Source organism: Andrographis paniculata, unplaced genomic scaffold, assembly GCF_009805555.1.
Source record: "Andrographis paniculata isolate CXL003 unplaced genomic scaffold, ASM980555v1 Contig11END, whole genome shotgun sequence".
NCBI classification, from domain to species: domain Eukaryota; kingdom Viridiplantae; phylum Streptophyta; class Magnoliopsida; order Lamiales; family Acanthaceae; genus Andrographis; species Andrographis paniculata.
This window is the reverse complement of record NW_026137391.1, coordinates 1,729,066-1,755,722: the sequence shown is the minus strand read 5'-3', so window position 1 is coordinate 1,755,722 and position 26,657 is coordinate 1,729,066. Positions and strand designations below refer to the sequence as shown.

The following is a 26,657-nucleotide window of genomic DNA, read 5'->3' as shown; positions in this document are numbered from 1 at the left end:
AAAGAAATCTAAAGGAAACAAACATTATTTTGTTCATGTTTGATTGATTTTTGTTCTTTGGAATCGAATCCAATAGGCTCGAAATATTTGAGTGGAATCCAACGAGGGGAAAAAAAATTTTAAAAAATTGTAAAACATATAAACTTTAGAAGACATAACATTATTATTTTTTTGTCAGAAATTTTAAGAAAGTTTTTAGAACATATAAATAGTAGAAAACATAATATTATTTTATTTTAAAGAATTTTAAGAAAGTTGTAAAACATATACATTGTAGAACAAATAACATTATTTTTATATTTTTTCAGAGATTTAGAAAAGCCCTAGAACATATAAATTGCAAAAAAATATAATTTTATTTTATTTTTTTTTCAGAGATTTAAATAAATTGTAGAACATATAAATTGTAGAAAATATAACATTATTATTATTTTTTAGAGATTTAAAAAAATTGTAGAATATGAACATTATTTTTTCTTAAATTTTTATAAAATTTATAGAACACATGCATTAGAAATGTTATCCACTACTTAACCACTTGTACACAGTAAAGAAAATACTATCCTTCGTTCCTTATTTAATTCATGCATTTGGTTTGTGGCACCATATTTAAGATACTAGAGTTTAGTCAATTATTAATTAAATTGATTTATATTTTTTTTAAAATATATTTAATATTGATAAATTTACTAAAAAATAAAATAAATATAAAATTAATTTGTTTTACAATTAAGTTTTTTAAACTTGAATGTGTATGAATAATAGTCAATACAATGATATATATTACTCCATAAGTCTATTATTATTATTATTATCTCTATTTAATAGCTTTACTGTAACACCACAAATCATAAAAATATATGTATATATATTCTAGACACTCTAATCAATACTTTACCCAAAACTTGCTACAAACACACTTCATGCTGATCCTTTTAACTCACTAATGTGTTTAGCAAATACTAAACTAATATCAATAGTATCAACCAAGTATTTAAACACACACTTTAAAACATTCCAAATAGTTTTAACTCACTAATGTGTTTACCAAATACTAAACCAACATCAATAGTATCAATCAAGTATTTAAACATACACTTTAAAGCATTCCAATGTTCCACATCCGGATTAGCCATGTATCTATTCAAATAACTAAAAGAATACGCTAAATCAGACATAGTGCACACCATCAAGTACATAATAGAACCTACAACACTAATATAAGGAACATTCAACATGTATTTCACATCATTTTTAGATTTTGGGCATTGATTTTTAGATAAAATGAAATTAGAAGCGAGGAGACAACAGAGAGTTTAGCATCAGTCATGCAGAATCTATTCAAAATTTTCTTAATGTATGAAAACTGATTTAAAAACAACATGTTACCTTGTCTATTCCTAAGTATATTCATACCGAGAATTACTTCTGCATCTCCTAGGTATTTCATATTAAATTTCTTGCTTAAACAATCATTCACATGATTAATGGTTTCCAAACTAGGACTCATAATCAACATATCATCGACATATAATAGCAAGAATATGGGATGCTCACATGCTATTTTAAAATACAAACAATAATCAAAATTGCTTCTATTAAATTCCAAAGATTTCATGCATTCATCAAATTTTATATTCCATTGCCTAGGGGACTGTTTTAGTCCAAAAATGAATTTCTTTAAAAGGCACACATGATAAGGATTAATTTTATCAAAAAGGTTTTCCGGCTGTTTCATGTAAATTCTTTCATACAAATTACCATGTAAAATTGCAGTTTTTACATCTAATTGTTTTAATTCCCAACTGAAATAGACAACTAAAGCAAGCATGAGCCTTATAGTAGAATATTTAACAATAGGAGCAAAAATTTCATTGTAATATATTCCCTCAATTTGTGTAAACTCTTTAACAACTAATCTTACTTTAAATCTAACTCCATTTTTATCTTGTTTTACTTTGTAAAGCCATTTACAATCAACAACAAAACTGTTAGCTAACTTTGGCATCAAAATCCAGATTTTACTCTCCTAATAATATACCAAAATGCCTCGTACGAGTTCCACGCCGGAGTTTCCCCGCCGTTGCTGCCGTCTGCCGGAGTTGGAACCGCCAGATTCGGCTTCCTGAGTTCTGGACCCGCCGGAGACTGTCCGGGTCGACCCGGGGAGTGGTCGTTCTGTTGCAGGCTGTTGTTGATCCGACCCGGGATGTTGGCTCCGAGAAAAGTGCGGCGCCGGTTTACAGGCTGACCGTTTTTGAACCGGGTACGGATTATTGGGCGCGGCTGCCGGCGGCGCCAGGGTGCGTCGATGGGCTGCCGATGTTCTGCAGGATCGCCGGCGTGGGGCATGGTGGTCATCGGCGGGTGGAATCCGGCGACCGGCGAGGTGTCGAGCGGCGTGCTTGTGTACGACTTCGTCGGCGCGCCGCCATGCCGGGGTGTCGGCGATCGTTCTTTGCCTGCGCGGGGTCCGATTTGGATGATCGGACGGTGTACGTTGCGGGAGGGCACGACGGCGACAAGCAGGCGTTGAAGTCCACGCTGGCGTATGACGTGGCGGGCGACAATTGGTCCGTCCTGCCGGACATGTCGGCCGAGCGCGACGAGGTGGAGGGGGTGTTCCACTGCGGCAAGTTCCACGTCATCGGGGGTTACGCCACGTCCGCGCAAGGCCGGTTCACGACGAGCGCCTAGTCATTCGATCCGTCCATGTGTCAGTGGGACCCGGTGCAGGATGACTTTTTAGATTCTGCCACGTGTCTGAAGAATGTATCGGGCGATGGAAGTGGGAGCCTCTTTTGGTGCCGTGGTGCTGACGTGGTTAGCCGAGTGGGAGTGACATGGCGGAGCGTGGGTGAGGTGCCAGGTGAGGTGCGTAAAACAGTGTCGTTTGTGACAGCGTAGCAGGGAAATGTGTTAGCGATAGGGTCAGATAGGTTTGGTGGGGCCCACAAGAGTTATGTGTTGAATTTGAAGAGTTCAAAATGGGAAATGATAAGGTCAAATGAGGAATTCTCAGGTCATGTTCAATTAGGATGCAGTTTGGATCTGTTCAAAAAATAAAATAAAATAAAATAAAATTGACAGAATTACTCAACACATATTTATTATTTATAATATCTCAATATACTAAAATTGTCACACTTAGCTACCACAAAACTGAAATCTCACAAAAACAGGCAACAAGGTTAGGAATGTTACCCACTGCTCCGCAACTATTCTTTGACTTTTAACCTGTAAAATCGTTTCAACTGCACACTTAATACACAGATTAGTAAAGTTTGGATGAATCAACAAGGAACTACACAAATCAACCAAATAAGGATGATTTCAAGTCATAATCTCCTATAGGGTCTATCTTAGTCCTAATCAAGGAGATCTAAACTTTACGGAAGTGAAAAACACCTTTAAAAATCAGTTTTCACTTTGACAGAAAAGTAAACAACCAAGATTTCGATAAAACTTGAGATTATTTACACAAAACCTTCGGATTTTACAGAGAGAACTAGGTGTTCACTCCAGGAACTCGAAAAACACAATTCCAGTAAACTAACAAGCCCTAATAGCTCTTATACCACTTGTAATCGAAAATAGGACCTAGCGCTTGCAGTTTAACAACAATCAAACACATATGAACCAAAGAACATCAAATCTTTTATATATTCAAAATCGACGGAGTTCGGACTCAATTTACCCAAAGTTCCAACCGAATAGCCACGTATACACACAACCTCAACCCAAACACTACCGACATCCACAGAAACGCACAATCAGCGAGATCAACAACCTAATCGAAAGAAATCTCAAGATTCTAAGCCTAAATCATTGCGGAAAATCAATTCACACCACGAAAAGTACATAAAGGCATAATCGAGAAATCAAACCGAAGAACAGCTTTAGGACAAGCTGTAATACAACCACGATAGATGAACTTCAAGTTCCGATGGCTAAACTCGCCGGAATGCCAAGAACAGGTCGATCGCGTTCGTCGGGGAAGTTAGGGCTCCATAGAGTGAAATCGCGATATGAAGGAGTGATGAATCAATTTGTTTAGCGAACCTGGGAAACCAATATATATTAAAACCCCTTGGACCGGTTTGAGGGCGGTCCAGGGCGGTTCAGGCCAAACGAACCCATCATCCAATTCATCACTCAATCGGATCGAACCGCGGGCACAGGATCCGGGTTTCAATAGGCTGGGTCAGGTCGAAGTGTAATATGCACAAAACATCACAATTATCAAATGGTCAATCAACGGAGCAACGGCTCGTCTGAAGAACACTCTAGTATGATTTGCTCGTCGGGCCTAATTTGCAAAATATTAGGTTCGATTAGGGGTTTATCTAAGTGTACACTTTCTAATAGCGATTGCGAATTTCCATGTTATATATAAAAAAAAGTATGTTCTAGTAAAGGTAGTCGCAATTATCAAAATCTTAAATCTTGCTCTTATAAGCGTCCTCCCCAAGAGTGTACTCAAAATTTATATCCCAATATTTAAAAATTAAAATCTTAGAACCAAACAAACTACGGAGTGTTTTGAAATTATCAAAATATTATGAAAATATATATGGAGCAATTCTATATGATATATGATAACAATAAATTATTTACAACTCACTCCGTTCCAAAAGTATAATCTCGTTGTGTTGGACACGAAATTTAAGAAATATTATATTAATAGTTGATAAAAAGTAAGAATTAATGACTTTTTTGCCCCTGTGGTATATTAGTGTAAAAAATAGTGACAATTGTGTAATAATAATAAAAAAAAATAGAGATAGTTTTATGGTGATATGATTATTTATGAAAATGAGACTGAGACAGACAAAAATGATAAACAAGACTATTGTATTGAGACGAAGTATATAAATTATCTTTCACTTTTTCTTTTGGTTGTTTATTTTTTTTTAATGTGGATCCCACAATTTAAAATAATATAATAATAAAAAAAAGGACGGGGTGTTGGAGTGTAGAAAATAATAATAATAATATAATTTATTTAATTATTTTAATAATAAATTTTTTTAATGTAACCACAATTTAAATGTATAAAAATGTGATATTTTTGTGTTATTTTTTTTAGATATATGTATATTAGAAAGTAAATATATTGAGACGGTAATAAATTAAATTAATTGATATAAATATATATTATTCAATATAGGATAAACTAGTAGATTATATATTGTTTTTTTTTTATTTCCTTGGTCTTGATTTTTATGTTATATTGTCTGGACATGAAAGACTAAGAAATAACGATAATAAAATTATGGTGGATAATTTTTTTATTATAAATATATTATGCATAAGTTAATCGATAAAAAAATATGCCATAATTATTCCGAATAGAAAAATTATTTTATAATTTAATTATAATAAAATAACAGTGACAAGTTAATGAAATTTAACTTTAAAAATTGCTTATAAAAATATGAATAGACACCGCTAATCATATCATATGTCATATATTTATCATATCATCTTATATTCATATATATATATATTTGTCAGAGAACTATCATAATTTTAGAATTTTTTTTTTATTTTTTAAATAATAACTTTGAATAATTAGTTAAAATTTGTTAGGATAACAATTAATCTAACAAAATTTAGATTTATCGAGATAATAAATAACAAAAATATAGATAAAATTAGATTTCGTATATCTATATATACATTTGAGAGATCAAGCCAAAATTGCCACACAAAAAAAATTATTATGAAAATTTTGTCCATTTTTCATAATTCATTGCATTTTCAATCATACGGTGAGATTTTTTTATTAGATATCTATAGTTCAATCCAAAATTTACAGAACAATTTTCTACTTTGGGAAGGACAACGTGTGATTTTTTTTTATCTTGATTTTCCACGTGAAAAATTATATTTTTTTTTATATTTTATTTATGCATATAATTTGTTATTGTTTAAAAAAAGTAAAAAAATTTTCACATGAAAAAATATCATTATCTCTTTTATATATTATTTATGGATTAATTTCTTATCTTTTCTTATATAGTGAAATTATTATAGTAATTTTTTTGTTTAACTTATAAATTTTAAATTTGATTATACAAATATGTTTACTAATAATATTTTTATTATTATTATTTTTTAGAGAAGCAGAAAATAGAAGAAGAAAAAAAAAAGAACGATCGAGTATAGTATTTTATTTGTTTGTTTGTTTGTTATATTTTATTTTATTATGTATAATAATATTAAATTAATTTTAATGTTGTATTAATCGATTCCTTTTAATTCTTATTATATATGTATTTTACTAATTTATTTACTTCGGAGTATAATATTCTAATATTTTATTGTTATTGTATATGTATTTTTTAAAATTATCTATTGTGTTATTTTTAATTTATACTAATATAAAATATTTTTTATTCTTATTGTGTATGTATTTACTATTTTATTTAGTTTCTAAGTATAATGTTCTAATACTCTATTATTATTGTATATGTAGTTTTTAAAATTATCTATTGTGTTATTCTTATTTTCTACTAATAAAATATTTTTCATTCTTATTAATTATTTATTTTTTCTAATTGATTTGATTTCAATTATTATATTATAGTATATTTTTTAATATTTTAGATTATGTTTAAATTGTAATTTTTTGATTTGAGAAAATATTTATAGAAACCATAAAGAAAATTATTGTAAATTTTAATATATATATATATATGTATATATAAATATTTTTAGTTATTACTTTTATTCTTATTGTCTATGTATTGTTTAATTATACATTGTGTTATTTTTATTTGTTACTAATCAAATTTTTATTCATTATTATTTGATTGATTTGGTTTTGAATATTATTTTAAAATATTTTTTTCCCTAATTTTGAAGATTATATTTAAATTTCGAGAATATTAGAGAAATTCATACAAAAAAATTAAGATAAATTTTAGTAATTTATAAAAATTACTATATTTTAATTTTAGTACTTTTATTTTTATTTTATATGCATTCTTTTATTTGTTTTTTCGTTATTTTATTTTTTAATAATCAATTCTTATTTATTCATATTCTATATGTATTTTTTTTAATTAATTTGGTTTAGAATATTACTATTTTAATACATTTTTTTTTGGTTGAAAATTGAAATTATATTCAAACTTCGAGTCTTTTATTTTTATCTAATACAATTTGTTAATAAATATTTTTAATCCAACTTATATTTGCCTTCACTTTTAAGTATGAATTTTGTAATTTATAATTTTTATTACTTAATACTCTGCAATATTTATTTTTACTTTTGTTAGTGTATTAATTTTTGTTTTTGTTTTTGTTTTTTTAATATCGATAGATATGAATTTATTTCAAAACTTATTGTAATGTTTTATTTACTAAAATTGTAAATAAATATTTTAAATCTAACTTAAGTTTGAATTTAAAATTATATATATTTTATTTGATTTATGATTTACTTAATATTATTTGTTTGCTTTTCTTTACTATATATATTATTTAGTATGTTGTTTGAAACATATTTTTAACTAAAGGCTAACAACCATATATAAATAACAAATGACGACAAACTTTTTTCAAATTTATTTTAATTTTTAATTTAAAAGTGATTATGAATAATTATTTTTTATCTCTATTATATTTGAGTTTAAATTGGAATATATATTTATGAAATTTTGATTAGCTTACTTAATATTCTTTATAGTTTTTTTTTATAAATTAATTTTTGTTATTTTCATACAAAATTTTATTATCAAAATTAAATTTATTATTTATATTATAATATTAAACACAATTTTTATAATTAGCCGTGCTATGCACGGGTAATAGGCTAGTAAATAGATATTGCATATTACTTATATTTACCTATTTGCTTATAAATATATAAACATTTATATGAATTACATATATTATTATTTTTTTATCTATGTATTTGTCCACATTCACATACTTATATATTATTACTACAGGAGCCCTGCTATGCAGGAAATAGTTATATATTTTATTAAATTATAAAATTTCATTGTTATTATTAAATATATAATATTTTAATATAAAAATTATTTGAATAAATTAAAATATTTTACACACTTCAATTTTTAATAATTTAAATATTGAAAATTGATAGATTTTATCGGTTAAATATAAATATTGCAAATTTTGTTTATTCATATTTTAATAAGTAATTTTTAAAGCCAAATTTTATTAATTTGTCACTGTTATTTTACTATAATTAAATTATAAAATAATTTTTTAATTCAGAATAATTATAACATATTTTTTATCCGTTAAATTATGCATGATATATTTATAATAAAAAAAAAATTACCTACAATTTTATTATCTTTATTTATTAATCTTCATGTTAAGACAATATAATATAAAAAGCCCCGACCAAAGAAATAAAAAACAATATATAATCTACTTGCTTATCCTATATTAATTAATATATATTTATATCAGCTAATTAAATATTCAATTTGTACACAAACTAATGTCCTACTATTATCCTATTTTCGTTTTTAAACACAATTTTTACATTTTTACCTTTAATTTATTTATTATTTTAAATCTCTACCATACAATTAAAGACAAATTTGTCTATTCATAACAAAAAGACAATCACTTAAAAAAACCGTACAAATATACTTTAGGACAATAAAATTGGACGGAGGTAGTATTATTATTGAAAATTTGATTTATTATCTTCTCAATATATTTATTTTTTTAATATTACATAAATCTAAAAAATAAAAAAAATAACACATAAAAAAACATCACATTTTTATACATTTATAATTGTGATTAAATTAAATTTTTTTATTATTAAAATAATTAAACAAATTATATTATATTATTATTTTCTACACTTCAAATATCCAATACACCTGTCCCTTTTTTTATTTTATTTTATTTATTATTATATTATTATATAATTATATAACATTATAACTCCATGGTTAATATTGCGCCATGCGTACATACACCCAACCATATATTACATCAATTATTATTTAAATAATCCTCGTGCTCCATGCTGTCTTCTTTTTTTTTTTTTTTTTTGTATTTATTTATTTACCGTATATTTTTCAATATATATTTAAAATTATAGTATGAAATTTATTTTATAAAATATCCTTTCAAATAGTTCCTCCGACTATGAAAGATATATTCGTTTGAGTTAAACATGAGTCTTAATAAATATATTATTATATTTAAAGTTGGTAAAAATACGATTCAAAAATCTGATCCTAACTCGGCACGAAAAAAATTATGCTTGAATCTAAAAATATAAACTTAAAAATTTTCATGCCTGATCCAACACACAAATAACTGGGCTGTACTTGAGCCCAGTGAAGTCGACAGGTCTGACTAGCCCCCATTTAATAAATTATTTATAATTTTAAAAATAATTTATATAATAGAAAAATAATTATATAATCAAGATAACTACATAACACATATAACATACTTAATAAATATAACATATTTAACAAATGTAAATCAACTTAAGTAATTACATAACATATAACATAATTTAATAATTTTATCTACATTTAAACCTCTACTTCTTTTATAAAATTAATTTATGTTAATTATAAATAATTAAATATAATTCTTTTTATTTACATTATAGAAAATTTTATTATCTACAAAAAATTATATTCATATTGCATATATTTTTTATTATGGTATAATTTTTAAAATATTTAAATACATATTTTAATTTTTTTTAATCATATATATTAAATTTATTTTAAACCACCAATGTTATTATATATAAAAGATAATAAAATAATATAATAATTTACTATTATTAACTAATTAAACATCCTAATTTAAAATTGTCTATAATAAAAAGTATCAACTATATTGGAAAGAAAGGAATATTATTAATAAAAGAATATACTCCCTCCATCTCATAAATAAGTATCCGAATATTTTATATACGAAATTTTATAAATATTAGTATTAGGCGGCACTGTGCTAAACAACACACATAGTTAGCAAATAGCAAACGGTAATGTTAGTAACAACACATCATTTATATTACTATAATACAAACACAACACATAAAGTAACAATACACAAATAGCTAGCAAACAACATGTCTGTGACAACACATCATTTATATTGCTATAATACAAATACAACACATCAATTAATAGCACATGGTATAATTATAAACAAACAACACATGTCATTATTACAAACATCACATGTTGTATAACCTTTCCCTTAGTATTATATTGTTATATAGTAAAAATAAAATTAAAAATACAGAAATAACTTTATAAGTGTTGTATCATATAAATATAATAATATTGTATAATATATAGTAAATTGTAAGAGTATTTTTAATGGTATATAGATAGTATTTCTATAAAAAAAATAAAAAATGAATAAGACAGATAAAAAAAGTAAAAATAAAAAAGAAAAATAAATAGTTTATTATCTAGAGAAAGTATATATGTATATATATATATATTATGTATAAAAAGATACACCATTCGTCATTCAAATTTAAGCTCACTTTTTTTTGGTTGTCATAGAAAACTATTCTCATTTTTTTTTAAATTAAAAAATTATTATATTTTTATATATTTTTTTAAAATAAAAAAATAACAATTATTATTCACTTTTATTAATTTTCGTGGTCGATTAAATGAGCACAAATTTGCGTGACTGTGAGATTAATATATAGATTTGATAGAAAAGGGAGTACGAAACTTTTTATTATTGTAAAAATTTTCCAAAATTTCAAATTTCTTACTAATCGGAACCAAAATACATCTACACCAAATTAAAGAACAACCCTTAAATTCTCCTTAAAAAAGCAACTAACGTAAAGTAAAAATGGATGCAAGAACAAATCCAAAACCTTGCTATAAATAAGTCCCACCCACACAACTCATAGCTAAACCACCCAAAATCAGGCCAAAAAATAATGGTGGAAATCCACCCCCTACCCCACCCCCACCCCCTGCATCTCTGTATTCCCAAAAAAACAGAAATTTCAATTAACAGAATCCACACTATCCTCCATGGAATTGCCTTGCTCGCACTGTTCTATTACAGGATCACCACTCTTTCCCAATTAATCATTTCTCCAACTCCCCACCTTCTCCCTTACCTTATCATCTTCGTCTCCGAGGTTGTCCTCTCCTTTCTATGGCTCGTCCACCGCCCCTCCAAGTGGCGCCCCCTCACACGCGCCACCTACCCCGACAACTTGCCGAAAGACGACGCGGAACTCCCCCCTGTCGACATCTTCGTCTGCACCGTCGATCCCAGCAAGGAGCCCTCTTTAGATGTCATGAACACTGTTATATCAGCCATGGCCCTCGATTATCCTCCCGACAAGATTGCTGTCTATCTTTCCGACGATGGTGGCGCGCCGCTCACTCTTGCAGCTATGAAGGAAGCCTGGAGATTCTCCGTTGTCTGGATTCCGTTTTGTAAGAAATACCGGGTGATAAATAGGTGCCCCGATGCTTATTTCTCTGGCGCGGATAAAAGTTCCGGGGAGGTGGCGAGTGACGAGTTTTTAGCTGATAGGAAGGTGATTGAGGTACGACGTTTTTTTCTTTACACAAAAATGTAGTTTTGATCGAGTAAATGACCATATTTCCATCTTTAGCGACTTTTACTGTGTTAAAATTCAACATAGTATTGACAACATACAATATAGTAACAAATAATAAATAATATAATGACAACAATAGGGATGGTTAGGGTAAAAATCAGCACAATGCTGATTTTTTAACTCTGCACACGTTATATATACAAACACCACACAATATTATTATTATGTACAACATATGTTGTGTATAATAAATGTATATACTGTTCTTTTATAATAACAAGTGTGCAGTATGTTATGTGCTAATATCAACGGTTATGTATTGTATGAGACTAACATGCGTTGACAGTTCATTTGCTGTATTTGTATTATATTAATATATATAATATATTGTCTGTAATAATACTGTGTACTATCAAATAGCACATAATGTGCGGTTGAGACTATAACATGTGTTTTTTGTTCATGTAATATATTTGTCTTATAGTATCATATACAATGTGTTGTATATAGTAATATCATGTGTTGTATATAGTAATAGCACACGGTGTGCTGTTCAGCACAGTACTGCATTTAATTCAACACTGTAGCCGCCGCCGACAACAATACATAATTTAACATAATATAAATACATAATATGAACTAACTTTGAGTGTGTAATCATCCCCTTTATCTTTATCTCATTGTTTCGTAGTCCAATTTTGTTAAGATTCTTATGCATACATTGTGAACTCTTCATATGTAATTTAGTTAAACGATCAAAACGATAGACTCGAATTACATCGTTGTGTTTCCTTTGAACACAAATTAATGTTCGGACCGGCGGTGATCAGCATTGATTCTTGCAGGACAAGTACGGCGAATTCAAAGAAAGGCTTGACGCAAATAAGGAAACTCTCGGCACTTCTGTTAGCGGAGATCATCCGCCGATCGTTAAGGTTGAAGTTTGCTATACTAAATACCAGACACCCTAACAATATACGTTTGGAAGACTATATAATATATAATTAATAATACAAACTTAGAGCGGGAGATTGAGATGGTACGTTGAGACACTGTATAATACTTTATCCGTCTCCTAAAATTATGCTCATTTTTTTTTTCTTTCTAAAATTATTTCCCGCACATCGTGACAAAAAATTTTGAGCACAAAATTAAGAAATGATGCATTTCTTTATTAACTTTTAAGTGAGATGACTATTTAACAATATCATTTTTTTAACTGATCGACATTTTTGCAACTGTAACAATAGATTATAAACGATGCGACTGACAACAACAGCAGAAGCCCGGATTCGAACCAAAAGGGAATGCCTCTTCTCGTTTATGTGGCCAGGGAGAAACGACCGTCGCATCCTCATCACTTCAAAGCCGGAGCCATCAATGTTCTTGTAAGTTAATCGAGCTCTGATTGAATCGCATCAATGTCGAGCTGCAATTTTTCTCGAACCTTTCCAAATGCTTGCAGCTAAGAGTGTCTGGAGTGATCAGCAATGCGCCGTACTTCGTGGTGCTCGACTGCGACCACTACTGCAACGACACGAGCGCAGCCCGCCAAGCAATGTGCTTCTTTTTCGACCCGGAGATATCCCCGAAGCTCGCTTGGGTTCAGTACCCGCAACATTTTCATAACATAAGTCCGCACGATATCTACGACGGGAACCTATTCTACTATTGGGTACGTTTCGTATCCGTCTGTAGTGAAACTTTTGTTGCTATGTTTTTCGAGCTCTGTTGTCTTGTCTCAGAGAGAATGGGAAGGCTTGGATGGAATTCGAGGTCCAACGATAACAGGCTGCAACTTTTTCATGAGACGGGAAGCGATATATGGAATCGACGAAGTTCCAAAGGGTACTTGCTTGGCCGTTGAACTTAAATTTAGCTCACAATTCACAAGTTCGTCGAGACAATCTTAACTTTCGCTACTATGTCCAGATGCTGATCTGAGCCTGCTGAGGAAGTACTTCGGTTCGAGCCACGAGCTAATCAAATCGACGTATAGAAGCTACAAACCGAGCATATCGAGAGATGAAGGGAAGGTCTCCGATGAGCTACAGAAGGAGATACAACTCGTCGCATCTTGTACTTACGACGATGGCACTGAGTGGGGCAACGAGGCAAGCTCCGAGAAACTTGGATAAGATTTGTCGATTTTTACTGTCCTAACGATCGGGTTTTGGGTGCAGGTGGGATCGGGATACAACAGCGTCGTCGAAGATGCGTTGAACAGCCTTAAACTGCACAGAAAGGGATGGATTTCGGTTTGGTACGATCCGAAAAGGCCGTGCTTCTTGGGGACATGCACCACGAATCTGAACGACATGTTGGTGCAGCAGACGCGATGGGCGTTAGGACTGCTTCTGTTGGGCGTGTCGAGAAATTCTCCAGCGATAAACTTGTCAAGTAAAATGCCGATCTTTCAAAGCATGAGCTACGCGGGCCTTACACTCGATCCTCTTTACGTCATTCCATTTTATGGCTTAGCAATCGTCCCCCAACTATGTCTTCTCCACGGTGTTTCTTTGTATCCCAAGGTAAAATTACAGTCATCATTCCATACGTTAAGCTTAGACCTTACTCACGCGACATATTTCTTACAGGTGGGAGATCCATTCTTCTTCGTCTTCGCATTCATCTTCATCTCCTCGCAACTCAAGCACGTGCAAGAGGTCGTCTCCTACGGCAGCCCATTCATAACAGCGCTGTACGATCTGCGCGTCTGGATGATGAAGTGCGGGGCGTGCTACTTATATGCGACTCTCAACGCTGTCCTAGATCGGCTAGGCCTGCAAGAAGCAAATTTTTCGATAACAAGCAAAGTGATTGATGAAGAGGAAACGAAACGCTATCAGGATGGCGTATACGATTTCCGGACATCCCCTCAGCTGTTGGCCCCAATGTGTAGCCTATACATTGTCAATCTGGTGGCTTTTCTGGTTGCCTCTGTAAGAATTTTCGAAGGAGAGTGGGGCAGGGAGATGTTTGCACAGGCTGCCATTCCATGGTTTGGTGTGACTGTGAATTACCATTTGCTCGATGGAATGCTAATGAGGAAAGACAAGGGGAGGATTTCGCCTGCTGTTACTATGTTGTCCGTTGTAATTTGCGCAAGCATTCTGTTTCTGGGATCGCTATTCATGTTTGTCTAATTCCATGAGCTTGTCCTATAAATGAAAAATTCTTTCAGGAAGAAAATCAAGTGTTACAATATATTTAAAGAATATATATCATATTTATAGTATTTTCTTTATTTAAAATATGTTTAAGACGAGAGTACGAGATTTTATTATTGAAATAGAGAATTTTATGTTCGTATTTGAACTTATTTACTATATTTGTTGATATAATTCTTAATGTATATGTCTTTACCATGCCGTTTGCGTCACTTCGATGACAGTTCTATTTCGGACTCTGTCGATATTGAGTCATATTTCCGACTCTAACGGCACTGGAAGCCTTGCGTCAAACTCTAATGGCATTGAAAGTACTGCTTTTGACTCTAACGGTATTGAAAGCCTAAGAATTTTTCTAACTCTAACGACGTTGAGACCTCTAGCTACATTACTTTCAGCCTTTGTTGACAAACTTAAAGTGCCTTATTTAACATATTTGTAAATAAAATAAAAAATTTCAATTTTATATTCTTACATAAAAAAAAAAAAAAAGAAAGGTCTTTTAAATTTGAACATTTACTATGCAATCTTATCAGAAGAATCTGCAGAAGACGGAATGGATTTTAGGGAGTGTTGGTCATCCGCCATTGCAGTTGTCTGGAGGTGGAAGATGAGTCGTTGGTTAGGGTTTTCAAGTAAACTGGGGATGACGAAGGGGAGTGGAAACTATACTCAAAACTCTTAATTTCAACCGATTCTGGTCTATTTTATTTACTAATACGTTAATTTTAGTCCTTTTATTTTTAAAATAATAATTTGTTCTGCATTCGTTAAATTAAATCAATTAGTACTTAATGTTATAATGTAAAACTAGTAACAGGTAATTAGTAGAAATTGTAACATTTAATTTAATTCAATATTTTAAATAATAAATTTTATTTTAACAATAAAACATTTTACAAAGATAGCCTAAATTAATTTATATAAAAATAAATTACAAATAAAAAATACTTTTTTATGGAGATAACCTAAATTAATTTATATAAAAAATACTCCCTCCGTCCACTCATAAAGTATATAATTACTTTTGACGCGGTGTTTAAGAAATAATAATATTTTAATTATAGTGGGTAGTTAAAAGTAGTGTAATGACATTTTTGCCCTTGCTTTTTGGTGTAAAAGCAATGATGTGATGTAAAGTAAGGGTATTTGTGGAAAAAAGTAAGGTATTTAATGAAATATTTACTTTGTAATTGGACATCCCAAAATAGAAATATGTATACTTTCTAGCTGGACAGAAGGAGTAAATTATAAATAAAAAATACAATAACTAAACTAAATGAAGAATATTAAGTAATTGAATCAAAGTTTCATAAATATATATTCTATTTAAAACTCAAATATAATAGAGATAAAAAATAATTATTTATAATTCCTTTAAATTAAAAATTAAAATAAATTTAAAAGAAATTTGTACCTATCAATGAGAAATAAGAGTAATTATAGTCTTACGTTGGACATGAGATTTAAGGAATATGAATATTATATTGGTAGTCGATAAAGATAAATGATTTTTTTGCCCTTGTGAGTATATTAGTGTAAAAAGTAATGGCAATTGTGTAAATAATAATGAAAAAGTAGGGATAGTTTTATGGTGATATAATTATTTATGAAAATGAGACTATTGTTTTGGGACGAACAAAAATGATAAAAAAACTATTGTATTGGGACGAATGGAGTATTAAATAAGTGAATTATAAATTAAATAAAACTTATACTCCATCCGTTCCAAAACTATAGTTTGGGTTGTGTTTGACACGAGATTTAAGAAATATTGATATTATATTGGTAGTGGATAAAAAGTACGGATAAAAGACTTTTTTGCCTTTGTGAGTATATTAGTGTAAAAAGTAGTGGCAATTGTGTAATAATAATGAAAGAGTAAGGATAGTTTTATAGTGACATGATTATTTATGGAAATAAAATTATTATTTTGGGACGGACAAAAATGATAAATAAGACTATTGTATTGGGACGGAAGGAATATACCATTTTAAATTCAAACCTAAGTTAGATTTATAATATTTATATACAATCTTATTAAATGAAATATTACAATAAATTTTGAAATAAATTCATATCAATCGATAAAAAAAAATCTCGATCTTTTTAGCTCATTTTCTTTTTTATCGTTAGTTTGAAAAAAAAATTTAAACAATATACAAAATATATATATACTAACAAAAGTAAAAACAAATATTGCATAATATTAAGTAATAAAATAAAAAATATTTATTAATAATTCATATTAAACTAAAAATAAATGACTCAAAATTTGAATATAGTTTCAATTTTTGAAAAAAAAAACAAAACTTATTAGAATAGTAATATTTGAAACTAAATTAATTAGAAAAAATACATATAGAATAAGAATTAAATAGTAAAAAATAAAAAAAACAAATAAAAATGCATACTAAATAAGAATGAAAGTACAAAAATAAAAATAGAATTTTAAAAATAACTAAAATTTACCTTAATTTTATGTATCGATTTCTTTAATATTCTTTTCAATAGAAATACTTAAAATTTAAATATAATCTAAAAAATTAAGGGATAAATATTTTAATATAATATTCCAAAACAAAGCAATTAAAATTAAGGGATAAATATAATATAATAAAAATACTTGAAATTTAAATATAATCTAAAAAATTAAGGGATAAATATTTTAATATAATATTCCAAAACAAAGCAATTAAAAAATACATATTAAATAAGAATGAATTTAAAATTGATTAGTAAAAAATAAAAATAACACAATATAATTAAAAAATACATATAGAATGAAAGTAATAAAATAAAAATAAACTATATATAATATATAATATAATAATCAAAATCAAATCAATTAGAAAAAACAAATACTCAATAAGAGCATCCGTTACCATTACCTTATTAATTATCTTTTTCATTGCTTTCTTAGTTTTAAATATAATAAGATGTGTTATCTCTGTTAGGAAATACAGTTAATACCAATTTATTACCTTTATAAAGAATTCGTTACCTCTATAAAAATAATAAAAAGATAATTGTTTAATTAATTATAACTTAAAATTTAAATTTTGAAATTTGAAATTTTAAGATTTATCTGTACCAATACAAATTCAAATTTCTTTCAATAAAATTTTTTATATATCCAATTTTAACATTTAAAATAATTTTAAAATTTTTTATATTCAATCTTTCTTCAATTAATTCTTTAACAAAACTATGGGAAATGAAAATTTATTCAGGCAATATATTAATCCGAGTTTATTTCAATCATTTAGATTTTTAAATGCCATTAATTTTACAAATTTGAATAATTTGAATATTTCATAATATAAAAATTTATATAATATTATTATAGTTTGTATAAATTAATATTTTAAAAATAAAATATAATATTACATAATAAATAGTACTCCCTTCATCCCATAACAAAGTATCCATTTTTCCATTTTAGTCCGTCCCATAACAAAGTATCCATTTCATTTTTTTTTAGTAATTGTACTATCTACCTAACATTATAAATACCCTTACAACTTACAATATATTACACAAATGTCATTACCTTTATATCACATATATTAACAAGGTTATTTTAGTCATTTCTACTTTATTCCTACTATATCCCAATATAATATTAATATTTCTAAAACTACGTGCAAAAAACAAATTGATACTTCTTTTTGGGACGGAGGGAGTACTATTATTTATATATTATTTCCTCAGTCATTCAAATCTATTCTCATTTTCTTTTTTTTTTTGGTTGTCATCCAAATTTATTTCCGTTTTTTTTTTCGTAAAAAAATACCACTTTTATTTACCAAAAAAGTAAAAATTTTGATTATTACATATTTTTCTTAAAATCCGTGCCCGGTCAAATGAGCACATTGAATGACGGAGGGAGTATTAGATACTAAAAAATATATAAAAATAAATAATTATGATGAATTTTATAAAATACTAAAGGTAATAGATAGAAGTAATGATACTAGGTGTTCAATGATACTTGGTGTTCAAATAAATAATCTGAATAATGATGTGGAGAAGAGATATAAAAAAGTAATGCAGTAGAGACACTCACTAACTGTAACGAATGCTCTAGAATTAAAATATTTTATTAGTAAAAAATAAAAATAACACAATAGATAATTTTAAAAAAGACATATACAATAACAATGAAAAGTATTAGAATATTATATTCAGAAGTAAATAAATTAGTAAAATAAATACATAATAAGAATGAAAATGAATCAATTAGTAGAACATTAAAATTAACTTAATATTATTATTATATATAATAAAATAAAATATAAAAAACAAACAAATAAATAAAATACTATACTTGATCATTTTTTTTCTTCTTTCTACTTCTGTAAAAGTAAATTATTAGTAAAAATATTCATATAATCAAACTTAAAATTTATAATTCAAACAAAAAATATTACTATAAGAATTTCATTGTGTAAATAAAAATAAAAATTATATGCATAAATAATATATAAATAAGATAATGATATTTTTTTCATGTAAAAAATCTTTTACTTCTTTTTGAACAATATGCATAAATAAAATACGAAGTAAGAAATAAGAAGCTCAATTTTCTAGGACACTTTTTTCAATTGAGCTTCTTTTGGGTTTTAGGGTTTCGGAATTTATAAATATTTCGTGGATTCTTTTAAATTTTTGTTTTCATTTTTATTATTAAATTTATATTGACAAATTCTCTTTTGTTCGTCTATCTCAATTCGTGCAATCAGTGTCACAAGGGAAGATCATTTGAGAAGAAGAAGAAGAAGTGTCCTGATGATCTGAAGGACCTGCTCGAGGCTTGCCTCTGCCGAGTTGAGGAACGAAGGCCGGATTCGACGACACTGTTGTCGCATCCATTGTTCGAGAAGAGAGCGCGAGAGCTTAGCTACGTAGCCAAGAATCTGATGAAGAATATACCCGATGTTATCGAAAGGTTTAAGCTAATGACATTACCGGAGAATTTAACTGTTGACGTGTGGATTCCTTCAAGAGGTAATGAAAGTTCGCTTCGGCGTCCGATTCTTGGATGGAAATAGAGCTCGAAAATGCTGGAAATGGAGGCTTTATTGTCTGTGGGGAGTCTGATAATGGAGGAAAGGGAGATGATGAAAAGTCTGATCAGTAATAATGGTAAGGTTGATGTCGAAAGGGAGATTAAGAACATAAAGTCTTGGGTTCGGAAGGAGGAAGAAGAATTTGCGCGTCGGAAGGAGACATTCGAGAGATACAAAATTTTGGTTATGAAACATGGTCGGATGGCCAGAGAAGTGGGGTTGGCAGCGGCGCCGGTGGATGAGCAGACGGTGGTTGAATAGCTGCAACATCGTCTTGGAGTGGAAGAAGCTTAGCGTAGTGGAGAGTAATGTATTGTACATTTTAAGTGCCGTAACCGTCGCAGATGATGCATTGTTGAACCAGACGTGCGGTGACAGATTAGGGTTAATAGTTGAATAACAAACAAAAAAAAACATAAAGAAAATACTGATTTTGCGTGGTTCACCAACAATGTGTTGGTTATATCAATGGACAGAAACGAAGAACAGATTTATTCACTATGACAATATTACAAATTACAGATCTTGTATCCCTAAGTCAATTTAAATAAACCAAGAGAATACAAGATTTCATATCCCAAGCAAATGGAACTTTTGCTTGCTTGACCCCGACTCGCTGACCAAATAACAAATCTCCGTAAAAGCTTAGAGAATTGACAAACTAGATTCAATATATCTTGAATATTGTCCAAGAAGTGATAATACAAGTGTGAATTCATTCACACCCACCATATTTTAATATCCCACGTACAAAGTCTTAGAAGATAAATCGTTGGGAGTGAGTATTCAATTCGGATATATGGTTCTGATTTTGCCAAATTTGAACCGATTCAAACATTCGAAATTTTGTAAAATATTGATTCTAGCCACGCGGAATTGTATGAAATTTAACAATTCAAACAAAACCGAGAATTTAAAAAATATAAAATCTGATTTTAAAAAATAGGATATATTCTTTAATAAATAAATAATCTTAGAGGGAAGAAATCGTAGGGATGAGTATTATGATGTATTTGAAATTTTGTAAATACTTGATTTGAACTAAATCGAATTGTCTAAAATTTAGATCAAAAAATTCAAAATTAAATGAAATTAATATATTTTAAAATAAATATTGATATTTAGGATATATGAATAAAAAAAAGGGATACATTTGTAGTGAAAGACCAAATAAAACAAAACAAAACAGACAAATAGTAAAGTTTTAGAAACTTTTAATAAAGAAACATATTTTTTTTACATTTCAAATTGCATTTTTGTAACGACTCATCTGCATTAATATAATTCAAATACAATATATAATTAATTTAATTGTATACATGACAATATTTCATGCAAATTATATATACTTGAATTGATTTCAACGTTGTGTCTTGCAATCCCAATCCATATTCTTGCCTACTTCTGAAAACCAATTTGCAGCTCTCATGGAGAATAATTAGTTAGTTAGATTGTAATTACTTTTATTAATATGTTTTTAATTATTTAATAATTATTTAATTTGCAGCTTTATGCTAATGAACCTAACCATTACCCTATCCCATCTAATCTAAAAGATAGTTATATTTTCAATCATAAACAAGAATCGGCTGAAACTAGGGTTTTAAGTAGAGTTCCCACTCCCTCTTCATCATCCCCAGTTTTCTTGAAAACCCTAACCATCCACTCATCTTCCACCTCCAGACACCTGCAATGGCCGATAACCAACACTCCCTGAAACCCGAATCCGAATCCAAATCCGAATCCAAATCAGAAGAATCTGCAGGAGAAGCCATCCCTAACCCCTACCCTACCACCCAGGATGCCTATAATCTTCTCGAGCAACTCTCCGATGGAACCGTAAACTTAGTCTGCAGAGCCTTCTGCATCCCCAAGAACGAGCACGTCGTCATCAAGATCATCATCGGCAGCTTCATCAACATCAAACTCGAACCCAACCGTCTCTTAACCAGAAACTTCCTCCTCCCCAACCATCCCAACATCCTCAAAGCTCACACATACTTCCTCGTCGGCGACAATCTTTGGGTGGTCATGCCCTACATTGCCGGCGGATCTTTAACGTCGATCATTACATCCAAATTCCATTCCGGCTTCAGGCCTGAAATCATCGCCACGATTCTCCTCGGAGTTCTCACGGGATTGGAGGCTATGCATTCGAAAGGTTTAGTGCACAAGGGCGTCAAGCCTGGGAATATTCTTCTAGACGGTGAAGGGAATGTTTGCCTCTCCGATTTCGAAGTTTCGTCGTGGAATTACGACGCAGAAGTTGTTATAGGTTTGTCTGTTGATTCTCCGGACACTTGTTCGAAACTTTTCCAGCCGTATTGGGCGGTGCCTGAGGCTGTCGGTACGATATCCGGATATGGCGCAAAGGGCGACGTATATTGTCTCGGAATAGTTGCCCTGGAATTACTCTTAGGATGCCCTCCGATCTCGACGTTCCCTGAATCGGAATTCTTGCTTTGGCAGATTGTGCACAGGTTTCATCTCTCCTTACATTACAAGAAGGTGATGCAATTTGCCTTTTTTTTTTTCCGTACTTTTGTGCAGTTCTTTAGAGTTGAGCGAAATTTTTGGCCATTAAAGATCGTTTAGAACTTAAAATGTTGGTTTTTCTACTTTTTGGGACACTTTCTTTTGTTGGAAAATATATTTGTGGCAAAATCTGAGATACGGCTAAATCCAAAAATACAAAATCAAATAGATGCGAAATTAAATTCGACTATCGCGTAGCACACAATTTCTTTGAAGCCAATTCGGCTTTCCACATATCGTCCTCCAAGGATAGAACAAATTGTGAACGGAATTATTCCGCAAACCGAATTAGAATGAAAGAAAAATTTTGAAAATAAATTTTTAGAATTGATATTTGGTTTTCCATTGAAAAGAAGGTGAGGTTATATTTTCCAATTTATTTTATATTTAATCACTAAAAACTGACAGGTACTATTTATTTTTTTATTTTTTAAATAAAATAAATTAATCAAATAATATGTGGGAATATAATTTATTCCCCTTTCACCTATTTAATTAAATACCCAACATTTTTTTCAATATATATAAATTTTCTTATTTCGAGCTTCTTTTGGGTTTTAGGGTTTCTTACTTATCATTTTTACTGTTAAATTTATATTGATAAATTCTCTCTTGTTCATCTATCTCAATTCGTGCAATCAGCGTCGTAAGGGAAGAACAGTTGAGAAGAAGAAGAAGAAGTGTCCTGATGAGCTGAAGGACGTGCTCGACGCGTGCCTTTGCCGGGATGAGGTACGAAGGCCAGATTCGAAGACATTGTTGGCACATCCATTGTTCGAGAAGAGATCGCAAGAGCTTAACTACTTGGCCGAGAATCTGATGAATTATATACCCGATGTTGTCGGAAGGTTTAAGCGAATAACATTACAGGCGAATGTAGCTGTTGACAGGTGGATTCAATCACAAGCTAATGAAAGTTCGCTTGAGAGTCCGATTCTGGGGTGGAAATACAGTTCGAGAAAGATGGAAATGGAGCCTGTTTCGTGTGAGGGGAGTCTGACAATGGAGGAGAGGGAGATGATGAGCTGTCTGATCAGTGATGGTAATGTCGATGCCGAAACGGAGATTCAGAACATAAAGTCTTTGGCTCGGGAGGAGCAAGAAAGAACCGCGCGTCTGAAGGAGACATTGAAGGTATATAAGATTTTTATTTGGAGACATGGTCGGATGGTCAGAGAAGTTCCGGCGGTGGCGGCGGCGGCGCCGGTGGATGAGCAGATGGTGGTTGAAGAGCTGAAACGTCGTCTTGGTGTAGAAGAAGCTCAACTAAGAAGCTCAACTTAGTGGAGAGAGACTTATTTCATATTTTAACTGCCGTAACCGTTGCATATGACCCAATATTGTCTCAAGAAGTTATAATGCAAGTATGAATTCATTCAAACTCACTTTTTTTTTTTTTTCCACGTACAAAATCTTAGAAGAGAAATCGTTGGGTGAGTATTCGGATACATGGTTGTGATTTTGGCAAAATTGAATCGATTCAAAAATTCAAAATTCGAATTGTTTTGAAATTTGACGATTTGAACAAAACCGAAAATTCTGGGAACATCGAGATCGCTACCCAATATGGCTGGAAAATCTCCGGAGAAGTGGCCGGAGAATAGAGATGTACCTATAGCCACTTCTTTGTTGGGGTGCAAACTCAAGTCTCAAATTTGGAAGATATGAAGAAAATTTTACACCTTATAAGTTTCAAATAAACTGCACTAGAACGAGACTTTTTGGAAAAAAAACAAATCCGTATAACACCAGCTCAAATCAGATAATATCATAATACTAGTGTTGAGCCACAACATTCCTTCTCATAATTCCATGACAAAACTTGGAAATTGGAGAGACAAACATTCCCTTCTCCATCTAGAAGAATATTCCTAGGCTTGACGCCCTTGTGCACTAAACCTTTCGAATGCATAGCCTCCAATGCCGTGAGAATTCTAAGGAGAATCGTGGCGATGATTTTGGGGCTAAAGCCGGAATAGAATTTGGATGTAATGATCGACATTAAAGATCTGCCGGCCATGTACAGTATGACTACTGGGGTGCAAACTTAAGTCTCACATTGGAAGATGTGAAAAAAAATTCATACCTTATAAGTCTCACATAGACTCCACTAGTATGAGGCTTTTTGGAGAAAGTCAAAAAACAAATCCGTGCAGGCTTAGCTCAACGCGGACAATATTATACTAGTGTCGAGTTAGTCCAGTCCCAACAATAACCACCCAAAGATGGTTGTCACCGATAGGGAAGTATGTGTGAGCTGACGAAGCCTTTATCTTCTTAATCTCTCTTTCGGCATCAGCCTTACCCTTGCTCATTCTTTTAAACATCTCCCTCTCCTCCGTTGTCAGACTCTCCTTGGAGAAAAAAGGCTCCATTTCCAGCATATTCGAGCTGTATTTCCACTCAGAATAGGACTCGGAATCCAACTTTCATTACCGCCAAGGGATCCACCTTACAATACTTACATTCCACGGTAATGTTATTGCCTTAAACCTCTCAACAACATTGGGCTTATTCTTCATCAGATTCTCGGCCACGAAATTGAGCTCTCGCGCTCTCTTCTTGAAGAATGGATGTGCTAACAGGGTCATGGAATCTGGCCTTTGTTTTCCGAGTTTCAGAGTAATGGCCATTGCAACCTCCTATTTGTTGGGAAAGTGTGCCATTGCCGAGTTGATCGATGATTCGATAATCGTGGGGCGTTAGTTAGTAGGACACGATTCCTGCTTATGATTTCTTATTTGCAGCCATGGGAGAAGATGAGTTGGATTCTTCTCTTGGAAAGAAAGCGTAGCGAGCGACTGATTCGATTTCAAGAAAGTGAGATTTAATGTGGGAATGGAAAGGGAGGCGCTGTATATAAATAGTACCCTTCCGTCTATTTACAATGTTTACATTTACTTTTGGTGCGGTGTTTAAGAAATAATAGTATTTTAATTATACTGAGTAGTTAAAAGTAGTGTAATGACATTTTTGCCCTTATTTTTTGTGTAAAAGTAATGATGTGATGTAAAGTAAAGATATTTTTGAAAAAAGTAAGGTATTTAACGAAGTATTAACTTTTACAGTTATTTTAACCGGAAGACAATTGTTTATTAGTTTTTTTTTGGATAAACTAATGTATTTATATAAATTTAAAACTTCATTGTTTTAGAAAATGAATTTATGCTTTAAATATATATTTTTTACTTTTTATATAAAATTTTATTTCCAGCTAAATAATACTACATTTAGTCCAATTTATTTGGTAAGTGTTGACATTTGAATATTAATTATTATATTAAAACGTAGTATAAATTTTAAAAAAATTACAAAAATATTTTCATCAGTGTCTTATTATACTAATACAAACACATTTGTATAAAAAAATTATATAAATATAACGATATTTTTAATGTAAAGTACAATAACGTAAATGTAAATATAACCCTTAGAGACTGAAGATTGAAGTATATTCTTTTCGTTTCATATACAATGTTACATAAGTTTTTTCAGGCCTTAGAAACTACCAATTCATAAGAATATTTACAACTTATTTAAAAAGCCACGCCCAACAATACATGGGTGTTTACTCAAATATATTGTAATTTTATAAAATGTGTTTATCTAGATAATATAAAAATAATAAATATATGTAGTAAATTAATTTTATTGGGAAAATGTGTTAGCTTGATTAAAGTTTCTAATTTTTTTTCCCCTTTTTCTTATATATATATATATATTAATTTATTTAATTTTTATTTTGCATTTGAAATTTAATTATATCTATCTCGAATTACTAGATTTTGGATTTTACTCCACAAAAATATATAGGGGCTCAATTTATTATCCTATTTTTGCAAATCTATATAATGTGAATTTTCTAATAAATTGGTCTACTTCAGATGTGTTTGGCTGTTAATTGAAAGTCGAATCGGATGTGATTTGTTTAGTTGATATTTAATTTATAATATAATTTACTATAATTAAACTAAATTTAGAATGAATATCTAAGCATTTTAAAGACTATTTAAATCTCAATAAATATATACCATACGACAAGTTATTTGAAAGAGAATAATTTAATACAATGAAAATAACTAAATTATATATATTTATACATAAGTAGCATAAATTAATTTCTTGAAAAATTTATTTTAAAAATATATATATATATATACTTAAAAGTTTCGAATTATTCATAAAATGGCAATCCAAGAACTGCCTCGCAGCTAAAATTAACTGTAAAAGTAGTTAATTCAAATTCTTCCATTAAATTCGTCTCCATCTTCCAACTCCCACACTTAAACCCTCATTTTCTTG

At 30.0% G+C, this 26,657-nt stretch overlaps 2 protein-coding genes and 1 pseudogene across 2 annotated transcripts; all 3 read left to right on the top strand.

Annotated features, from left to right (window-relative positions):
• The first annotated feature begins 1,693 nt into the window (after positions 1 to 1,693).
• Positions 1,694 to 3,066, top strand: LOC127248128 (F-box/kelch-repeat protein At1g80440-like; annotated as a pseudogene).
• Positions 3,067 to 10,929: 7,863 nt separating this feature from the next.
• On the top strand, positions 10,930 to 14,865 carry LOC127247528 (cellulose synthase-like protein G3). The gene is made up of 8 exons (XM_051269404.1): positions 10,930 to 11,563; positions 12,424 to 12,513; positions 12,829 to 12,966; positions 13,044 to 13,253; positions 13,324 to 13,426; positions 13,511 to 13,692; positions 13,762 to 14,109; positions 14,176 to 14,865. The coding sequence occupies exons 1-8, from the start codon at positions 10,940 to 10,942 to the stop codon at positions 14,722 to 14,724; spliced, it is 2,244 nt and encodes a 747-aa protein (XP_051125361.1). The 5' UTR covers positions 10,930 to 10,939; the 3' UTR covers positions 14,725 to 14,865.
• Positions 14,866 to 21,512: 6,647 nt separating this feature from the next.
• On the top strand, positions 21,513 to 23,639 carry LOC127248122 (serine/threonine-protein kinase BLUS1-like). Its single transcript, XM_051270334.1, has 2 exons — positions 21,513 to 22,328; positions 22,998 to 23,639. The coding sequence occupies exons 1-2, from the start codon at positions 21,513 to 21,515 to the stop codon at positions 23,637 to 23,639; spliced, it is 1,458 nt and encodes a 485-aa protein (XP_051126291.1).
• Positions 23,640 to 26,657: the final 3,018 nt, after the last annotated feature.

Coding starts and splice junctions, on each gene's coding strand:
- LOC127247528 (XM_051269404.1), top strand. CDS start 10,940: ATGGTGGAAATCCACCCCCTACCCCACCCCCACCCCCTGCATCTCTGT. Junction 13,693..13,761: donor GCACTGAGTGGGGCAACGAG/GCAAGCTCCGAG, acceptor TTTTGGGTGCAG/GTGGGATCGGGATACAACAG. Junction 14,110..14,175: donor GTGTTTCTTTGTATCCCAAG/GTAAAATTACAG, acceptor TATTTCTTACAG/GTGGGAGATCCATTCTTCTT.
- LOC127248122 (XM_051270334.1), top strand. CDS start 21,513: ATGGCCGATAACCAACACTCCCTGAAACCCGAATCCGAATCCAAATCC. Junction 22,329..22,997: donor TCTCCTTACATTACAAGAAG/GTGATGCAATTT, acceptor TCGTGCAATCAG/CGTCGTAAGGGAAGAACAGT.